Source organism: Marmota flaviventris, chromosome 7 (assembly GCF_047511675.1).
Source record: "Marmota flaviventris isolate mMarFla1 chromosome 7, mMarFla1.hap1, whole genome shotgun sequence".
In the NCBI taxonomy this organism is placed as follows: Eukaryota; Metazoa; Chordata; class Mammalia; order Rodentia; family Sciuridae; genus Marmota; species Marmota flaviventris.
The window spans coordinates 143171614-143191107 of NC_092504.1; the positions used below are offsets into that span (position 1 = coordinate 143171614).

The 19494-nt window shown below is 53.1% G+C and overlaps 1 protein-coding gene across 2 annotated transcripts; it reads left to right on the forward strand.

Moving 5' to 3' along the window:
• Positions 1–276: 276 nt before the first annotated feature.
• LOC139706459 (annexin A5-like) lies at positions 277–19478 on the forward strand. 2 transcript variants are annotated; one of them, XM_071614738.1, is made up of 10 exons: positions 277–413; positions 501–538; positions 8032–8116; positions 9054–9148; positions 10376–10489; positions 12134–12224; positions 14867–14946; positions 15550–15606; positions 17916–18009; positions 18790–19478. In XM_071614738.1, the coding sequence occupies exons 2-10, from the start codon at positions 530–532 to the stop codon at positions 18891–18893; spliced, it is 729 nt and encodes a 242-aa protein (XP_071470839.1). In that variant the 5' UTR covers positions 277–413; positions 501–529; the 3' UTR covers positions 18894–19478. The 2 variants fall into 2 exon arrangements, with proteins under 2 accessions (XP_071470839.1, XP_071470840.1); XM_071614739.1 differs by having other exon boundaries at positions 277–392.
• Positions 19479–19494: the final 16 nt, after the last annotated feature.

The following is a 19494-nucleotide window of genomic DNA, read 5'->3' on the forward strand; positions in this document are numbered from 1 at the left end:
ACCAAACCCACAAAACAACGCCGGACTGAGTCTCCGAAAGCACGCCCAGCCCTGGAGTCCAGCGGCGGAATGCAGCGGCCAGGGAAGGTGGCTTCAGGCCCGGTCCCGACAGCTCCCTGGGCCTGCCCGCTGAGCCAGGACCGCGCGCCCCGCGCCGCGTCCAGGTCCCCACGCGACTGCCCCGCCCAGGCCCCGGGACGCGCGCGTCGCCGCGCCCCACGCAGGCGCGCTGAGCCCCGGGCGGAGGGCGTGGCGGAGGGCGTGGCGGAGGGCGTGGCGGGGCTGGCGGGGCGTTTCCGCTGCTGGGCGCTGGCCGAGAGCCTGCCGCGCCTTCCCGCTGCGCACTCCGCTCGGCCGCTGCCCCGCTGCCCGCGCTGCTCCGCTCCCCGCAGGTCCGGCCAGGGTCCCGTCCGGTGAGTGGCGGGTGGCCGGAGGCTCCCCCGGGGCAGCGGGCGGGCCACCTGGCGGCGCCCCGCTGACCGCGCTCTGTCTCTTCGCAGGCGGCGTCGCCTCCCCCACCTCCGGCGCCATGGCACAGGTAAGGGTCGCCCCCGACCCTGCGGCCGCGGGGCTTCCAGACTGGCTGCGGGCGGGGAATGAGGAGGGGGTCTCGCCGGGAGCCCCCGGCCCCTCTCTGCGCCCCCTGCGCCCCGCGGGGACCCGGCCGGCCGCGGCGGTGACGTGGCGGGCTTCGCGGGGCCTTCCCCACGCCGCGTCGCTGACCCTGGAGCGGGGGAGCCGGCTGGCGTCACGGGAGGCGGAGGCCTGCTCTCCCTGACTCCGTGACTTTTCCCCAAAGTTCCCGGCGTCCGGGGCTGTGGGTGGGGGTCCCGGTGTGGTGTCCCGGGCCGTGGGTGGGGGGCCCGGGTGTCCGGAACTGTGGGTGGGGGAGGTGGGTGGGTTCCAGTGTCCAGGGCTATGGGTGCGGAGTGGGTGGGGGGCCCGGGTGTCCGGAACTGTGGGTGGGGAAGGCGGGTGGGTCCCGGTGTCTGGGGCTGTGGGCGGGGAAGGTGGGTGGTGGGGTGGGGAGCCTGACTTTTAAGGGCAGAGCTTGGCTGGAGCTCTTTTCCAGCTGCTGCGCCCCAGAGTTTACTAAAGCGGACGTTCGTTTAGGAAACTTCGTTTACTAAAAGGAACCGATTTTTTAAACAGCTGTTTTTTTAAGTAATGATCTGGTGGAACGAGTTTTGCACTGGATTTGCTTTGGGACTTTTCAGAAGTTGATTTCCTGATGCGGGCTTCTTCTTCTTTTTTCAATTATTAATATTTATCAAAACTCTAGAAACAAGGAAATAGTGTGATTTATATAGTAATCTTTAAAGATTGATCATGTTATAAATCTTTTGTGAATAAGATATCAATTCTTAAAAACTCCACCCCGAAACTATTTCGCACATCTTGCCAATCTAACTGGCTTGCCAGAGCCATGGTAATTTTTTTAAACAAGTGTTTTAAATGCCCAAACAATGCTCTCTCTCATTTGTAGTTCACTTTTTATCAGCCTGACTTATCAAAATTGAATAAGGTTTCATGGGCCTTTCCAAGAGAAAATGGGAGGATTAGACCAATTAGTAACTTATTAAGTTTATTCAGTGCCCCTATTGTGGCTTCCTCTTTTGCACTTAACTGTTATTAGAACCAGTTCTCATATTACTTCCAAGTGGAAAGTTTGCTTTTGGTTCTTCCCCACAGAAAGGATACTTTTATGTGAAGTTAGCTCTTCCCTGAGGAGGATCCTTCCCTATCTTGACTGGGGGGGGGGGGGGGTGCATCAGAGAATAATTCCCTTTATCCCTGCTCACTAGGCTGGTCCTCAGATCTCTTGTAAATTTCCTAGTGATGTCTGAAGCTTTCAGTCAGTTCCTTTTCATGCATAGGCTGTAACCAAGATGGAACAAATGAACACATGTTCCAAACGTGGACAGTAATAATTTCAAAGAATGATAATAATCAATGTGCAAATATGCAAAGCCAGAGAGAAGGTGGCTTCCATTATAAAATTACACATGTGTGATTCCTACCACAGTACAATGCCAGGCCTGTTTATTAGACCAAACCAATTATTGGCCATAGAAGTTACAAGACATGTTAAAAAAAGAAGATGCAATCTTGAATTTTGCTGTTACTTTGTTAAGAATTACCCTTAGAAACCATGGAAGTAAAAGATTTTTTAAATTGGTTAAAATTACTGTATTTCACTGCATAACACATTTGTATTTCGTCATCCTAATCTTACACCAAAGGCAGCTTAGTAACACGTGATTTTTAAGTAACATTGGCATAATTAAAAAGAAAGCTTCACATAGTGGTTGCATCCCACTTTTTAAAAATAACTTTTAAAACATATCTTTGTTTTTATTTATTTATTATCTTTATTTATTTTTATGTGGTGCTGAGGATCGAACCCAGCATCTCACATGTGGAGGCAAGCGCTCTACTACAACCCTAGGCCTCCATCTCACTTTTTACAAAAACATTTGGCATAACACCTGTGACAGATGTGTGGTGAAACATGGTAAGATGGAGATCTGCTCCTCCTGGTTACCGTGGATGACGTACAGAAGGCCACATTGAGTGATTGCCTTTTTACTGTCTAAAATCTACTCTGTGCCCCAGTGTGATTGCAGGTCAGCTGGAGCCTCAGGATGAGGTTTCAGTCCATTTCTATGGAAATGCCTTTGGGTAACCTGTTGGGGTGGGAACCAGAGGCTTCTACTCCTGGGACTTCTAGAGTAATGCGATCTGAAACCTGAGTCCTAGAGGTGCATGTTTCCACAGTTGAAAATGTATTATTTAAATATTAATGTTTCTTATTTATTAAAGAGTTAAAATGTAGTTTTCTACCATACAGATTCTTCATGTTTATGAGTTATATCTTTTACTGCTAATAATTTTTTTCTTATGTGGGTCCACCCTGCCTAGAAAAGTATGCAAAAAAATCCAGAAATCAGGAGTATGTGCAGACCATAGGTAAGACTGTCTTGCTAAGAATTTAACCAGAAAAGATTGATTGACCTCTGATAGACATCTTGAAATCTATTAATGGAGCAGGTGCATTGCCAAGTCCTCCGTGTGCATTATTTAACGCCCATGATGCATCTTGGAAATGAGTATTACTGTTTCATTTCACAGAAGAAGGGATTGAGGTTGCTCAGCTGCTTTGGTGGTGTGGGACAAAGGAGGGAAGGCACAGGGAGGGCCAGCAACAGCGAATACTGTGCTCAGTGAGGGTCAAGGAGTTTGGCCTGGAACCACAGGAGTGTGAGCCTTGGGAATGAGGCCTCTTGACAGGAGCCGGACCAGGTGTGTGAGCTGCTGTGTAGGTAGGGGAGGTGTGAGAGAGTTGTGCCTGGGGTGTGCCACAGTCAGGTTTGTGTTTAGCCAGGATCGCCCTGGTGCTATTGTGGTGGTTGCATTTCGGGGGGCTGCAGAGGTGGGTAGTGAGATGGGGGTTGAGAGAGGGAAGAAGAGGGAACAGTATGCAGGAATCTGTTGTCAGGACTTGAACTAGGTGGTGGCTGGGACTTCAGATAGGAGGGTCCTTTGGGAGAAGTAGGTAAATTTGGTGCATGAGTAGGGTGGTGTTTGCTGAGAAAGGGTCAGGTGAGGGTCAAGGTGACTGGTTGACCTTGATCATATACACATACATATATTTATATATATATTTTTTTTTGAGAAAAGAATGCATGTTTGAGGCAAATAAGAGACTTTTAGAAATAGATGTGTTGAATTTGAGTTCCTTATGAAACATTTAGGTGGCACTGTAGTAAACAGGGTTTTTGCGACCTCTGAATCCTCCTTCATCTCTGTAGAGCCGTTTGCTTTTGCACGATTTATATCTTCCTACAACTAGAAGGATTTGAAGCTAGCTCACTGTGGTGTGTCCCAGGACCAGTGGTGCTCTGCACGTTTGTGCTTCCTGCTGGGATGCAGAGGAGATGGAGTTGGTGTGCTCGCTGTTCTCTGGAGCGCTGGCGTGACTGCACTGTCAGCTATGGGGCTTTTTAAGTGCTGTTTGCAGGATGCCCAGCTTTGAGCTCCTGGGAGGCAGCAGCTTCCCTCACTCCAGCAGGCTCAGGGCCCCACCCTTGTTCCAGGGTGACATTGAGGACACACAGTTTTCATTCCCATTTCGCAGGTTTTGCCAAGGGAAGGCATTGTCACTGTCAGAGGGTTAAAGACACGCACAATGAAGATTTAAATCTTACTGATCTTCATTTGTTATCAACAAGCCCTTGTATACTAGTGTGTGAATAGCTTACTTTACAGTGATGCATTTTCCCCCGACCCTAAGCTTTGAAAGAGGTCAAAAGCAGCTGGTCAGAGTGGCCGAGGCAGGAGCAGGCTTGCGGGAGCATGAGGGGCGAGGAAGTGGGGAGGAGGTCAGCTGGGTGTGCTGGGGACTGGCCTGCCTGCCCGTGGCCTCAGCTTCTCAGAGAGCAGGGCAGGGATGGGTGGGGCTGTGCTCTGGGCCTGCTGGTCTGCCTCCCGCAGGCCTCTGGGAACATGTTGCCCACCTGTGGGGCCCACCATCACAGGAGGCGTTGGGGCCTCTGCGGTGTCTGCAGGTGGGACGCGAGCTGCTCTGGCCGGCAGGGGAGGCAGTCCTGTCTCCCACCACCTCAGCAGCCGCCTTGACCCCTGGAAGCCTGCGGCAGCCCCAGCGCTTGGTCCAGGATCTCTGGCTCCTCGTTGCAGCATGGGGGGTGCCGGTGGGTGGTTAGCAGCCACTGCCCAGGACTGGGAGACAGGCTTAAGGAGGGCCTCGAGGTCTTCTGTACGTTCAGGGGAGCTTTATTCAGAAAGTTCCAGACAGTGAGCACTTGAAATCGTTGTTTACGTGTGACTTCCCTGGGTCAGGAAAACAGTCCTTCCCTGCTCTTGGGTTGATTTTCTTCATTTTATTTTGGCATGCCTAGGCCTTGAGGATAAAAGGACGTTTTATTTTAGAGGGGGAGAAAGGATGGGTTTGAAGCTGAGATGAACCATGGATTGGGTTCTGGCCTCTGTAGTCCAGGAGCTTGTGGTCATCCTGGAGAGGCCGTGGTGGGATGAAGGGTGGAGGGTGAGCTGAGGCTGCAGCAGGGACAGAGCTCCTTGGAGATGGAGCTGCCCCGCTGCAGGGTGGGGCTCCAGCAGAGTCCTCCAGAGCCACGTTTACAGACGGTCTTGGGCCCCAGTGGTGGGCTGCAGACAGGATGTCCACACAAGGTCTGCCCAGTGACTCAGTCTGTGACTCACGTCTGGCTCCTTCCCACTGTGCGTGGCCTCGCTGGCTGGGGCAGTGACTCTGTGGTGTGGAAGGCACAAGTGTTTCACGATTTCTAGAAAGCTCTTAGAAAACGTGGCCGGTAGTTAGTTATTTCTTCATAGAAATGGCTGAGATTCTTGAGGACCTTCTTCTCTTTTCCTTTTTACCTCATTTCCTTCAGTCCCGAGGGTCAGATATATTTTATTTTTTCTTTGAGGCAAGTAACCTCTCCCTGTTCTAAACCCCCCTCTCTCAGATGGCAGTTTCTGTGTAATCTACAAACCACAAACCACCTCAAGTTTTCTTTTTTTTAAGTGTGATTTTAAAAGCTTCTTTCCTTTCTTTTTTTTTTTTTTTACAAACTATTGTTGCGAAATGAGGCTCCACTGAGATAGAGTGTCAGTTCACTCCCCAGTGTCCTGCAGCCAGGGCTCTGTGCCGCCCAGACTCCTGCGGAACCCAGTGGGCCCTTCCACCTTGCCCGTCCCTGGACACCCCCGTGGAGTTGGAGCCTGCCGCTTCCTTCCTCGGGGAACGCGGTTCCCTGGTGACTGCGCATCACCCTGGGCAGCTTCTCCTCCAGGTGGTGCAGCATTGTTGCTAGGGACCAGGAGCCACTGTCCCATGACTTGAGTCAAGTCCTGGCTCTGCCTCTTGCTCACTGGTGCTCAGCTGCATGGCCAGAATCTGCCCTTGGAGTTCCCCTGCCTCAGGCCCTGCGGGTCTCCTGTCCATTTCCTGGCCTCGGGCCCTGCAGGTCTCCTGTCCATGTTCCCTACCTTGGGCCCTGCAGGTCTCCTGTCCATTTCCCTGCTGCTGCATGTGGTTGGGTCTTTCTGCGTCTGTGTTCGGGTTAGCTGCCCTCCCGTCTCCATCTCGCCCAGGCCATTCCAGTGTCCCTGCTGCGGGAGGAGGCCCAGCATCTGCAGGGCTGGCCAGTCCTCCTGCCGGTGGCTTGCTGTGGCCACAGAGGAGCTTGTGTGTTGGGGCTTTTATGCCCCCTCCTCACCAGGCCCTTCCCTTGGTGGCCTCTCTGCACCTGACTGCTTGCTGCGGTGTGTTGAAGTCACCCTCCTCTGAGCTGCAGGCCATCTCCTTCTCCCCTCCCGAGCTTCTGTGCATCCCGAAACATAGTCGTGCCAGTCTCTGCTTTTCTGATTCTGGCTGCAAACCTACAGGCAACGTTCCAGACGTTTTTGGGGATTTTTTTCCAGTTTATTCTCTTTGGTCCTTCTGGTCACTGTTTATGTGCTCACATTACCTGCTCCAGCCTCGGTGCGGACACACTCTGCCGCACTTCTCACGTCCACATCTGCCATTTTGTGCCTGGCTTGTGGCATCGGGACTTTCCTAGTGATCAGTGTAGTACTTAGCATGTGGAAAGTGTTAAAAACGGCTGTCGTTTTTAGTCTCAACGCCCTGCCTCCTGAGTGCCACATCCAGGAGTAGCTTCCTTTGAAAGCATGGGATGTTCAGTCCTTGACATAGGTGGTCAGAAGTCCGCCTAGATTGCCTTAGCGGGGTCCTCGCACAAAGGAAGGCAGAGGAGGCTGGGGACCGGCCTGACGGAGAAGGGGGTCTAGAGGAACTGTCCATGCCGTGGCCGAGGGTCGCCTTGGTCACTTCCTTGGACTCTTGAGTGCCACCTTTCCAGGAAATGTGTTTAGGGTCCCTGGATGGCCTTTGGGGCTGGGTGCTGTGAAAGTTCTTCCCCATGGAATGACACTCTCTGTTGTTATCTTTTTTAATTTTTAAAATTTTGTTCTAATGAGTTATACATGTCAGCAGAATGCATTTTGATTCACTGTACACAAATGGAGCACACCTCTTCGTTTCTCTGGTTGTGCATGTCCGTTGTCATCTTTTTTAAAATTTTTTTTTATATATTTATTTTTTAGTTTTAGGTGGACACAACATCTTTATTTTATTTTTATGTGGTGTTGAGGATCAGACTTTTGAGTTTAATTGGTATCACAGTGTTGTTGGCAGAAGGGAACTTTTCTTCCTGTGGGCAATTGAATTTTGGTGCATTCATAATAAAAAACATTGTGAAGCAGACTAGGTGTTCTCCACCCTCCCTCCTTGTAGCTGTTTTTCCCTGTTATAGATGGTCCCGTAACAGAGTTTTAAGGAAATTACAAAACGTGTGTTGGTAAAAAGTAAATGCCGGGAAACTCCTTGATCATCACATCAGCTCTGTGGCTCAGTGTTAGTAAAGCCTCCGGATTTAAAGGACCTAATGATCTTGTGACCTTTTTTGGAAATATTATGATTATTAGAAACACGACAAATTAATGTGTATCTGGAGGTCTGAAAAAGAACGTCTTCTAACAAGTGCTTCTGGCACGTGGATCACCACATGTCTTTTCTTGCTGAGTTCTCTTAAAGTCCCTGTGAGGTGCTCAGGAGCAGGGCTCAGGGTGACAACATGGAGCGAGCCTTGCTTAGGACTGAGTCGGGGGCAGGCCTGTGTGCCCCTGGTGATTGGGGGGAAGCAGCCCTGGGAAGGTGCCCTTAAAGCCAGGAGGGTGGGTGGGTGTTGTGCATGGGTGGAGCCCAGGGAGGAAGGAGCCAGCCTCACATGAGGCTCCTGGGGCCAGGGGAGCTCAGGCAGCGAAGTGGTCCTGCCACGTGCCTCAGTGGCCCGTTTCCCGCTTCAGATGGGGCGGGTCTTCCCAGGTGGTGAACCTGTGGAGAGGCTGAGCTTGGTGGGCAGCAGCGGCCGCTCTTGCCCTGCTGGTCAGCAGGACGTGGATGACAGCACTGTGCTTCTGTCTCAGGCTCTCAGAGGCACCGTGACCGACTTCCCTGGATTCGATGACCGGGCTGATGCAGAAACTCTTCGGAAGGCCATGAAAGGCCTGGGTAAATCCCACCTCCTTTTTATTCTGGAAAATGAAAAGATTTGAAATGTGTAGAAGAAAAGCTGAATCAACAGAATCGTGCTATGGGTCCCCAACTCCAGGACCGAGCAGCCGAGAATCCACCCCCCTGCAGAGGGCAAGGCCTGGGCTGTGCGCCTGCCCCTTCACACCCCACTTCTGTGCGGGGCCTTCCCCGGGGACCTTCCCTTGCTGCAGGCCCTCTTCTGGCCATTATCAGGAGCAGCGAGTGTAGGATATGGAACGTTTTACATATCGTCAGTGTTTCTATCTCAGGGGCTGCCTGCGTGGCTGATCCCTGGAGCTGGGGCCCCTTCTCAAGAGGGTCCAGTGCTTCCATGTCCTCCCAGCCCCTTTCAGACCGTCCCCTGTTAGGCTTGGTGTGTTCTCTCCAGCCCGGGGGGCGGGGGGTCTGCTGCTTTTGGAAGCCTCGTGTTTTCCCGTCGCCGCGCTTTTGCAGTGTCCTAGAGCCTGCCCTGCTCCTGGCCCTGCCCTCTGGGGTTCCCTTGCTGCTCCGGACACAGCCTCGGGGTGCAGCCGTTCTGCCTCACAGCTGCCGGGTGTCCACTCTAGGTTGCGTGTGACTTGAAGCCAGCTCTCTCTGTCCGCTGTACACCCACACATTGTACCCTGTGAATGGCTGTTATTACAGTGACTATGTGTTGTCTAAAAATCTGCAGACAACTTTTTAAAAAGTCACGAGTATTTTTCTGTCTACTTCAAAATACACTGGGAGTGGGGAGTAATGAGTAGGATACGCAGCATTTTACATATCCTCAATATTTTGCTTAATAAATTATTCAGAAAAATGTACAAGACATTTTACACACTCACAGGCAGAGGGAGGAGAGGGAAGTGGCTGGGGAGCTGGTCCCAGGGAGGTTGAGGGAGCCCAGCCTGGCGTTAACCTTGAATCGCAGGCACCGACGAGGAGAGCATCCTGACTCTGCTGACATCTCGGAGCAACGCGCAGCGCCAGGAGATCGCCGAGGCCTTCAAAACTCTGTTTGGCAGGGTAAGGCCCCCTTCCTCCTAAGGTGGAGCCGGCGCAGTTCTGGGTTTGGAGGAGTCTGTGTGCAGCACCTTCCCTCGGTGTCTGTGGAGGCCGACCTGCAGGCCTCCGCTCCTTCATTCACAAGGACACAGAGCTAGCTTGCACTGCATCCTCCCGGGGACCTGAGCCAGGGCTGGGTCGCGCAGGAGCCGGGACACAGCAGTGTGGTGCCCGTCGACCCACTGCAGGTTCTGGAAGCAGAGGTTGGCTGAGCCTGCAGGGTCAAGGGCACAGTGTGCCAGTCTGCAAGGCAGTGGTGTGACGGTCTCTTGTGAAGGCCATCTGTCACTGACTGCTGTGTTCCTGCTCCCTCCTGCCTGCCTCCCGCAGCCCATGCTCCAGTGCTGGGGCTGTTAGTGCCACGGTGCGGCCTCTGCCTTCCCTCAGCGCATCCTGCTGGGCCACCCTACCACCCTTGTCTGGTGTGGGCCTCTAGTGCAGTGTGGGCCGCTTTCCTGGTGATCTTAGTAAGTGGACTTTTAACTAGTAGAGCCAAGCGCTCTTATTTGATTGACATTGTAAAGCAAAGGTTTTTAGATTTGGTGCAGAACGCACGATGCATACTTCAGTCTGTTATTCTGGAAATCCACATTTGTCGTTTCACTGTGAGACAAAAGAGAAAGTATCCTGCCCCTTCCCCCTTTTTCTGGTGCCAGGCAGGGACGCAGGCCGTGCCTGGGGTGGACAGGTGGTCTGCCCTGCGCTGCCTCCCCACCTCGAGAAGTGTTCTGGGCACCGTGTCCAGGTCCCTGCTGCTGATGCTGCCGGGGCCCCCGCACTCGCCCTGCAGCAGGTCTCTCAGTCCTCAGGAGCATCCGTTCGCTGTAGCCTGCTGTGTATCAGACTATCATCAGATACCGCGAGGAAAAGGGTGACAGGCTACATTCCGTCCTTTTAAAAAACACATTGATGATTTTTTGGGGGAATTTTTATAAAGATGTCTGTGTTTCTCAATACCATTTTTAAAATGAAATGCTTGAAATGAAGAAACTCATCTCCTAGAAGCAGATTGGTGCATAGGTGGCCTCCCTCCGGGGTTGAGGCCTGCTGTTCAGCGTGGGAGGCTGTGGGTTTGCTAGCTCACCGCCTTCTACCTGAAGGCAGCAGCCTACGGCATTCACTAGGCAGAGGCCCCAGGTCACCTTTAAGAAGAATCGCCTTAAAGCTCTGCCTGTCTGCTGTGCGTAGGATCTCCTGGATGACCTGAAATCAGAACTGACTGGAAAATTTGAGAAACTGATCGTGGCTCTGATGAAGCCTTCCCGGCTGTACGACGCCTACGAGCTGAAGCACGCTCTGAAGGTGAGAGGCTGCGGAACCGGCCCGTCCCACGCCTGTCTGTCTCTGACTGACTTCAGGGTGGGCTTCGTGTAAGAGGCAGCTCTGGGAGGTGCTGAGAAGACAAGTGGGGGCAGAATGACAAGGTGACCTTCGTCTGTTTGCATTCGTAAGCTCACCAGAACTGGCTTTTTCAAATTTAAATTTTTATATTTTACTTCTATGCCTGTCTTCTGATTTTGAGTTGTTTTAAAATGATGGTGGATGAAATATTTTAACTCTTTAAACAAAAAAATTGCTTGATTAGGGAATAACAAAGTAGCTGGTGAACTGGCTGTGACTCAGGTGTGCAGAAACTGTGTGTGCATCCCTTGGCTGGGCTCTGGCCTGGGGCATGGCGTGGCTGCCTGGGGACTCTGTGTGCAGGAAGGAGTTCAGTTACAATTGATCTTGAGTGGGAGATTGAGCTTTAGCCGCAAGAAGGTAACTCGGCCCAGGACTTGTAACTTTTAGCATGGGAGGTGGAGATTTATTCAGTCGGTAGCTGGTTTATTCTGATTCTCTTCATTTCTGTAGGGTTTTTTTTTGGTGTGAGCAGAGTCGTGGGTCATTGAGGAAGGGGCTTTCACACACCACCCCAGATGGTCAGCTGCAGCTGAAATTTTTCCAGAGGATGAGCTGAGGCTTTTTGGACTTGATTTTTGATAAAGAAACAAAAATAAAAAGAACATAATTCTGCCTTTTGAAAACTTAAGTTCAGTCAATCGTTGCATATATCTCTAATTTAGTGGCATAAATATGATTTTTAAAAGCAGAAAAAGGAAAATCAGGTAATACTATTTTTTAAAAATACAGAGAGCAACTTCCAATTTGTTTCCACGGATGCAGTTCCTAAACTGTGTTTAGGTCACTGTCACTCAGCTTCCTGTGGCCGTGACAGGCAGCTGAGAGGGTGGTTGGGCCCCTGGTTGTAGAGGCTCCAGTGCTTGATCTGTGTTGAGGCAGTGTTTCCTGGTGGGAGCTCGTGGGCAGTGAAGCCGCTCACCCCGAGCAGAGAGGGGTGGGCAGAGAGGGGCTGGCACAGCCCGACCCCCAGGGCGTGCTCCAGGACCTACGGCTCTGCCTCCTCGAGGCTCCGGGTGCTTCTCTGGGAGCAGAGCTTTCAGCACAGGGCCTCTGGGGGACGTCCCTGCCCCGTGGCAGCAGTGCCCTGGGTGCGAGCTTGCTTTGGCTGCACGAGAAGCAGAACTCGGGGGCAGGAGCTTACTTTTGAGGTGCAGATGAAGTACCTGTTATCTTCCACACGCAATCATGTGTTCTGTGTCAGTTCCATTAAAATGTTTTACCTTCAACTAGAATTAGCCGATCAGATTATAAGTTGCAAATTTACATTATCTTTTATACCTTTATACCTTTTACACCAGTATACCTTGCTCTACACTAGACAAAAAGAATGAAAGATAAAATAAATAATAAGATTATCTTTGGAGAGCAAATTAACTTGAAATTTCATGTCTCTGTAACTAGTGGAGCTTGTATAAAGAGAAGCCCACGTCGTGTTGGGGGATATTTGTGCACAATCTGCGTAACATCTATTCTGGCAAAATAACTTCCTTTTTATTCTTACTGCTGACATGTTTTCTCTATTAAAAATAAATCTCCAAACAGGGAGCCGGGACAAAAGAGAAAGTCCTGACAGAAATCATTGCTTCAAGGACACCTGAAGAACTCAGAGCCATAAAGCAAGTGTATGAAGAAGGTGAGTGTTTGGATTGACGTCTTGCCCATCTCCACTGTCACCTCTCCATCCTGTCCCACAGATGCCACAGGCCGGCGGCTCACAGCTGTTGAGTGAGTGGAGGGGGACCTGCCACTCAGCTGCCTTTCTTCTTCAGTCAAAACCTTCACCTGTTTTAGTAGCTCATGAAAAGCTGCTTATGGCTTGCATAGGATTCTAATAGAGGAATTCTAGGGGTGTCTTTCTCTCCTGTTAACTTTGGGGTGTATGTGAATAGTTTTTCTTCCTTCAAATGCATTCAGTTCTATGTTAGTGTAGGTGGAGTTATCTCAAAGACCTTTCGGGAACCTGGGAAAAGATACCTAACCCCCTTTCCAGATCAGGGTTAGTAAAAATGTCTGAGTAAACGTATTTTGTTTAGCTAATGGCAATGCTGGGACACAATACTCTGCATTTGAATTTTTTTGGAGCATCCTTCACTTTTTGGGAGAAAGTCTGTGTTCCTGTCTGGAGCATCTGTAAGGGGAATCTAGCAAAGGGAAGTCAAGGTAGAGTTGTGTTCCTTCAGGGCAGACCTCCTTCCTGACCAGGTGGTCAGCATGCACGGCACAGTTCCCAGGCTCTTGCCCTGAGCTAGGGAAGTGCAGCGCCCTCTGGGTCAGTTTGGGTCTTAGAGATGACTCTGTTCACCAGGTCAGTGGTGTGAAATGTGGGGCAGCAGAACAGTCTCCTTTCCAAAGTGCAGGGTCTCCTGCTTCTCCTAGAGTGAGAGGAGAAGGTGGTGAGGCCGAGGTGGTGAGCATCAGCCGGCCGCTCTACCTGATGTAGTACCCAGCTGTCCCTCTGGGGAGAGGATGGTGGTGACAGCATGCAGCCTGAGGCCTGGTGACGTGGTTTAGTGCCACTGTGATAGTTAAAGGATAGCCCCTTTCCAACTGAGATCACCTGAGAGGTTGTTGGCATTGGATGTTAGGGAGGCTTCATGGTACAAATGAGATGCTCAGAGTTTCAAGGCCGGGCGGCCTGACAGCTGCTGAGGAATGATTCAAGAAAGTAGGGTGTGTGTGCACAGGAACTTCCTTCAGCCTTCTACGGGGAAGGCCTGCCCCCTGTAGCGCACAGATGAACCTGCAGAAGGAGCCAGGCGCAGGAAGACAGCGTGGTGGAGCGCATGTGTGGAACACGCAGAGCTGGGTGGGGCTGGCGGGGCTGGGAGGGGAGGGCCGCGAGGGTGATGGGCAGCGATGGCCAAGGGCACTGCATTTCATTAGGATGAGAAGTTCTGCAGATCCGAGGTGCGGGGGGCGACTGTGCAATGGAGCCCTGTCTAGGACTTGACGTTGTCTAAGAGAGAAAGCTGTGTGGTGGCGATCGTCCCACCGTATACATACCAGAACGTCACACCTTAGATATTCAGACACTCTACAGTACAGTTTCTGTTTGTCCTGTCTCTCCGTAGAGCCGGGCACTGGGCTTGGAGTAGGTAACAGGCATTTTTGGAGCAGGGCCACTGTCCTCAGAGGTGTGGACACTGGAAAGAGGAGTGCAGTTGAGAGAGCATGCCATCGTGGAGGGGCCTGTGTCGCCAGCGAGTTGGGCCAGGTTGGGGGTTTGTGTGGCGGGTTGTGGATCCGGGCTTGGTTCAGAGCCATGTGTGGTTCTGAGTGGACTGCACAGCAGTCAGTGCCACAGCCGATGAGGAAGGGGGTTTGACTCCAGCTGCATGTCCCAAGGTGAGCTGGGGTTTGGGACTTAACAGCCACACAGTTATGGGAAGTCCAGGGTGTCACTCAGAGCACGAGATCTCGGATAGGGCTGATGGTTGGTTACTTGTGGGTGCTGCAGTAGAGGAAGGAGTCAGAGGTTCCCGCCAAGATTCTACTTGGATCACTGGTTGAAGTAAACATGATTTTTTGGGTCTTTTAAAATAGAAGTTTTAGTCTTTTAAAGTTGCCTGCTTTCAAGTAATGATTACATATTTTCACACCTTAGAGTGATGCCTCTTTCCTTCTTCTTCTGCTGTCTCAGTGCGTTGTAGTTCTGGCAGGTATTTGTGGACTTGGGAACGCCCGCGAGTGTCCGTGGCAGAGCTGCCTTCATTTGAGTCCTCGCTGCTTCCTCCCCTTTCCTTTTGGGAGCAGCTGTTTGAGAGTGAAAGGTGCTTGTGGACTCCGCAGACCTGCTTCTCCCTTTCCCTGACCTTGGAGGCAGGAGGGGGCATACCTCAGAATGCCATCGCTGTCTGTCACTTAACTTTATTAGCTGCAGAGAAAAACATATTTTATTGGGGGGAGGGTAGAATATGGCCATGCCCAGAGAAGGGCCACTCAGAGGGTGAAAGACATGGGAAACCCGTCACGTGGGACATTGGGAAGAAGCAGGAGAAGTTGAATCTTATGGTCAAAGTGTTTAAGAGGCTCTCCAGAGCCCTTCTGGATGGCTGAGTCGGGGCCCAGGCTGCATCACGGCTTGGGGAGACTGTGGTCATGCCTCCCAGCCACTCAGCATTTGTCTTCAGTCTCCAGCACTGAGAGACGGGACAGAGAGAATTTGTTAATCAATACAGTATTTCTTATTTTGTATCTCTTTCCTCTGATGAATGGGGCAGGATCTCTTTCTATTTGAAAGCAGCTGTGAGTAAGTGTGGAATGGTTCTGTTACAGAGTACGGCTCAAGCCTGGAAGACGACGTGGTGGGGGACACCTCGGGGTACTACCAGAGGATGTTGGTGGTTCTCCTTCAGGTATTGGGTGGAGACCAACTCTAGCTTGACGTGAAAAGTCTGAAGTTGGCAGGCATGGTGACACACCTGTAATCCCCACAACGTGGGAGCCCGAGGCAGGAGAATCGCAAGTTCAAGGCTAGCCTCTGCGACTTAGCGAGACCCTGTCTCAAAGATAAAAAGCAAAAGAACTGTGGATGTAGCTTGGTGGGAGCGCGCCCTTGGATTCAGTGCCTAGTACTTTGGGGGTAGGGGAGAGAGTCTGAAGGTGGAGTGGCCTGATTATCCAGGAAAGCCACTTGAAATTCTTCTGATGCTGTCTGTGCTGGTTGGTCCTGCTGGTGGGTGTGTGCAGCCTGTGCTTGTTTACCTTTCACAACGCACAGCCTCAGCTCTGAGCGGCTGCCTCAGCCTTTGGCTGCAGAGAGCAGTCTGTGTCCTCCGCTTTCACAGCAGGGTCAGGAGGGTCAGGTTGGATTTGGACAGTTCTGTGTGATAGATTGTAGGATTGAGGTGACCTTGAAAAGCCATTTATTCCTAAGAGAAAGAGCTCTACGTGCATAACCACCAGATGGGACATTTTTCCTTTGGAGTGATTCAGTCATGGGACGTACTGTCTTATAGGCGAACAGAGACCCTGATGCTGGAATCGACGAAGCTCAAGTTGAACAAGACGCTCAGGTGAGTGAGGCCGGCTGTGTGGTGACTTTGCCCCCATCTGTGCATGGAAGGAATATGTGGTAAGGGAGCGTCACCAGGTGTGTTGTGAGGTCTCTAGGACAATCCAGTTCAGGTGTCCATGACAGATCACAAGACTCACCTCGGCAGAGTTCTCTCATTCTGGTCTGGCTAATAAAATATTTTATCCAAACATGAAGTGAAATAGTACAGTGAGTTCCACCTAGACATATCATTCCTTTTTTGTTGTTATGAAACATTCAAAAAACAAAGAATTTTGCAAAAAAACAACGGCAACCACCCAGTGTTATTGACCCCACTGGTAACGGGGCAGTAGGTCTCTTAGGAAGGGGTAAGAAGGAAGGATCGCGTCTGAAGGTGTGTGTCGTCCTGTCCCATGAGTGGTGGCGGGTCACCTAGCATCTGCAGTGCTCCTGCCTGTCCTTTGGAAGAATTCTAAACAATGTCGTCCCTCCGTTTTGTTTTTCTGTGGTGCTGGGGCCGCACACTTGCTAGGCAAGCACTCTGCTGAGCTGCACCCCAAGACCCCTTGTTTATTGAGACGGGGCCCCGCCCAGTTGCCCAGCTGGCCTGGAACTTGCAGCCCTCCAGCCTCGGGCTCCTGTGGCTGGGCTGCAGATGTCACTGCCGGGCCTGGCCGGTACTTCTCTTCTGTCAGCCAGGTGTTAGTGGCTCCCAAATGTCACATTGGCAGACTCTCAGACCCTGTGTGGTCTCCGTGTGGCTTACGAGGTGCCCAGGTGCAGGAGCTGTGTGTCAGGAAGTCTGCACCTTTAGCCGAGGCCCCGGGGGTGGGGAACGAGGGGCTGCTTGGGTTCCCGAGTCGCCTGGCGTCCCCCTGCCCCTCCTGTGGCAGTCTTGGTCCTCAGGGAAGCGGGCAGCGCCCTGGGCCCTCTCCAGGGCTTGCACAGTGGCCCGCTGGCCTGTGGCCTGACGTGCTGGTGCAGTGAGGAGAGCACCCCGTCTCTTGGGCAGCTGTGTTGGGGGTGTGAGTGCTGCCCTCTCTGCCTGGCTGCGGGGAGGAGCCGAGGGCGGTTTGCTGCCTGTTGACCCTCACCCACCCGCCTTGCCAGACGCAGGCCTGCTTCCTGTTCCTGCGTAAGCTCTGAGGACCCTCCTGGGTCCGCTGTCCCCAGGTAGAGCCCGTTCCTAATGTGGACGTCCGCGCCCCTGCCCCGGCTCTCCCGGCGCTCTCCCTGCACCTCGGCCTGCTTCTCCTGCTGAGCCCTCAGCACGGGCACTTTGCAGGTAGCCCCAAGTCACCTCCAGGGGTCAGGTGGCCCGCACAGGAAGGCCCACTGCACCGCAGGCCTTCTGCCACTGCACTGCCCCTCACGCTGAAGCGCCCCCCTGCCCTTCAGGGGCCGCAGAGCTGCCCAGCTCACAGCACTCAGTGGGCCCTCAGCAGGGAAGTGAGCAGTGCGTGAGCCGTCCACGTAGCCAGGGGCCGTTCCTGCAGTGGGTGAGGACGGGCCCTGGCCCCACTCAAGAGCAGGGCAGCCCAGCTGGCCTTGTCGCTCTGCACAGCAGTCCAGTGTTCCCAGCCGGACCCCTCCTCATCTCCTCCGCCATCTGCAGGGCGGAGCCACCGTCCAGCTGAGCTCCAAGTCGCACTCCCCTGGGGGGGCTTTGTTCAGGGCTGAGGCGCCTTCTTACTTTCCCAGCATTAATTCCTTGTGTGGGGGGGGGGGGGGCGGGCTGAGTCTCCTGTTCCCGCTCCAGGAGTGGGCGCTCTGGAAGGTTTCCAGTGGTGGCCTGAGAAGCAGGCCCAGGTCTTCTCAGATGGCTGCAGGAGACCTGCTGAGCCAGCCGTGGGTGGGCCTCCCGAGAACGGCTAAGGCGTGGGGCTCCCAGGGGAGCAGGGGTCTCCCTCGGCCAGCCTGGTAACTCAGTGGCAAAGAGAAAGCCCGGTGGCTGCCTGTTGAACAGCGTAGCCCAATTCAGACAGGAGCAGGTCCTGGAACTCCTGCTTAGGATTTCCCAAACGTAAGTGGATGGACCGCAGTGAGATGATCAGAAATCTCCTCCCCCCAAAATTGGAAGTCACAGAAGGCATTCTGGGCAGACCTAGTCTTGCCTGGTGCTGTGCTTTGTCACCTCGACCTGACCTGTGAATCCTGGGGAGCCCCAGTGGCGCTCCAAACCCCGGAGGCCGAGTTGAGAGTTGGAGACGGGAGGAATGGACAGGGCCAGACGTGCGGCAAGCACGTGTGGTCTGCAGGAAGCTGCACGGTGGCTCAGGGCCTGGGGGTCGCAGAGGGCCTTCCTGACGGAGGCGGGAATGCTTGCAGGCGCTGTTTCAGGCCGGAGAGCTCAAGTGGGGCACCGACGAGGAGAAGTTCATTACCATCTTCGGAACACGGAGTGTGTCGCACTTGAGAAGGGGTGAGTGAAAGAGGCTGGGTGGCGGACACGCTGCCCTGTGGCCTTGCCCTGGTCTCTGAGGCACCCTGTGCCACCTGGGCAGGTCTGCTGACTCCCTTTACCGCTGCTGTGACTTACGGAACCAGGAGCTTAAGCCCCCGTCTCCGGAGGGTGGTGAGGGTCGGGCTCTGGGGCGTCCCTCAGTCACAGACCATGAGTGGCGGCTCACTCGGGTGTTTCCTCCAGGATGGTGGATCTGAGACCCCCCTTCTGGGTTGTCACCGGGACTTATGCTCTCAGCTGAGAATGTGTTCAGGAGCAGGTGACGGAGCCCACATGGTGGCTTCAGTTCTGCAGGTGGATTCTGAGGCGGGCTTGGCAGGACCTGGGATCGTCCTGGTTTCCTACCCCGCTGTCCTCGGTGTCTTGGTTTCCTTCTCATGCCATCTGCCTCGTCGTCACGAGACAGTTGCTGTAGCTCTGAACTAACCATTTTCACAGCGAGAAGAAAAGAAAGGGGTAAACCAGTCATTTCCGTCACTTTTTGTAAGGAAGAGGAGGACATCTCAGAGTCCCCACAGCAGACTCCCCTTGAGGTCCCTCTGGTCCGGACTGGCAGGGGGCTGGGAGGTCAGTGGGCAGAGAGCGCCGTGAACTGTCGCTGCTGGCTTGGCACCTGAGCCCGAGCACAGGCTCCCTCAGAGACAAGGCGCTGGGTAGGAGAAGAGCCGCGCAGCGAGAACTCTGATTGCTGGAAGGATCCATGGTTGTGTGAGTCAAAACTCCTTTTGTTTTTCCTAGTGTTTGACAAGTACATGACCATATCGGGGTTCCAGATTGAGGAGACCATCGACCGGGAGACTTCTGGACACCTGGAGCAGCTGCTGCTTGCCGTTGGTAGGTGACCTCACAGTGTGTAATGTCCATGGCGAGAGCGGCTAACGGGTTCTGCTCGCTTGAGGCTGAATTTGAAGGTGTGGGGCATGGTTCATGGAAAGAGGAGCCTGGCACAGCACCGGGAGGGCAGAGTCTTGTCTCCCACTCATGTGACGCTGGCCTGCTCGCCGGTGCTCCGGGATCCAGAGGAAATTGTTAGGAGTTGTTTGAAGCCACATGGGGACCTCACTGTTCCCTGGGAACCTGGAGGGCTGGGGACACCATCTCAGAGGCTGGTACCTGTGGCATTTTAGAGTTCTCTCAGTACAGTGCTCACAGCCCCGAGGCAGAGACATCACCATCTGTTAGAAGAGAGACCCAGAATGTAATAGAGGATGTGGTTTTCATATTAAAAAAATTAGAGTTTTATTTCAACCACATGTTCAGTACAATCTGGAAAATTGAGGTGCAGACTTTGTACAGTTGGACACGTGCCCCGCCCTGCTCTCCTCTGCTCTCTCTCCCACCCTCTGGGGCAGAGATGCTTCCCAATAAGCTCCTCATCCATTCGCGTGTCCCACGGATGTTGGAATAAATTGGGTGCTCCGTGGGGATCGGCTGTTGCGTTCC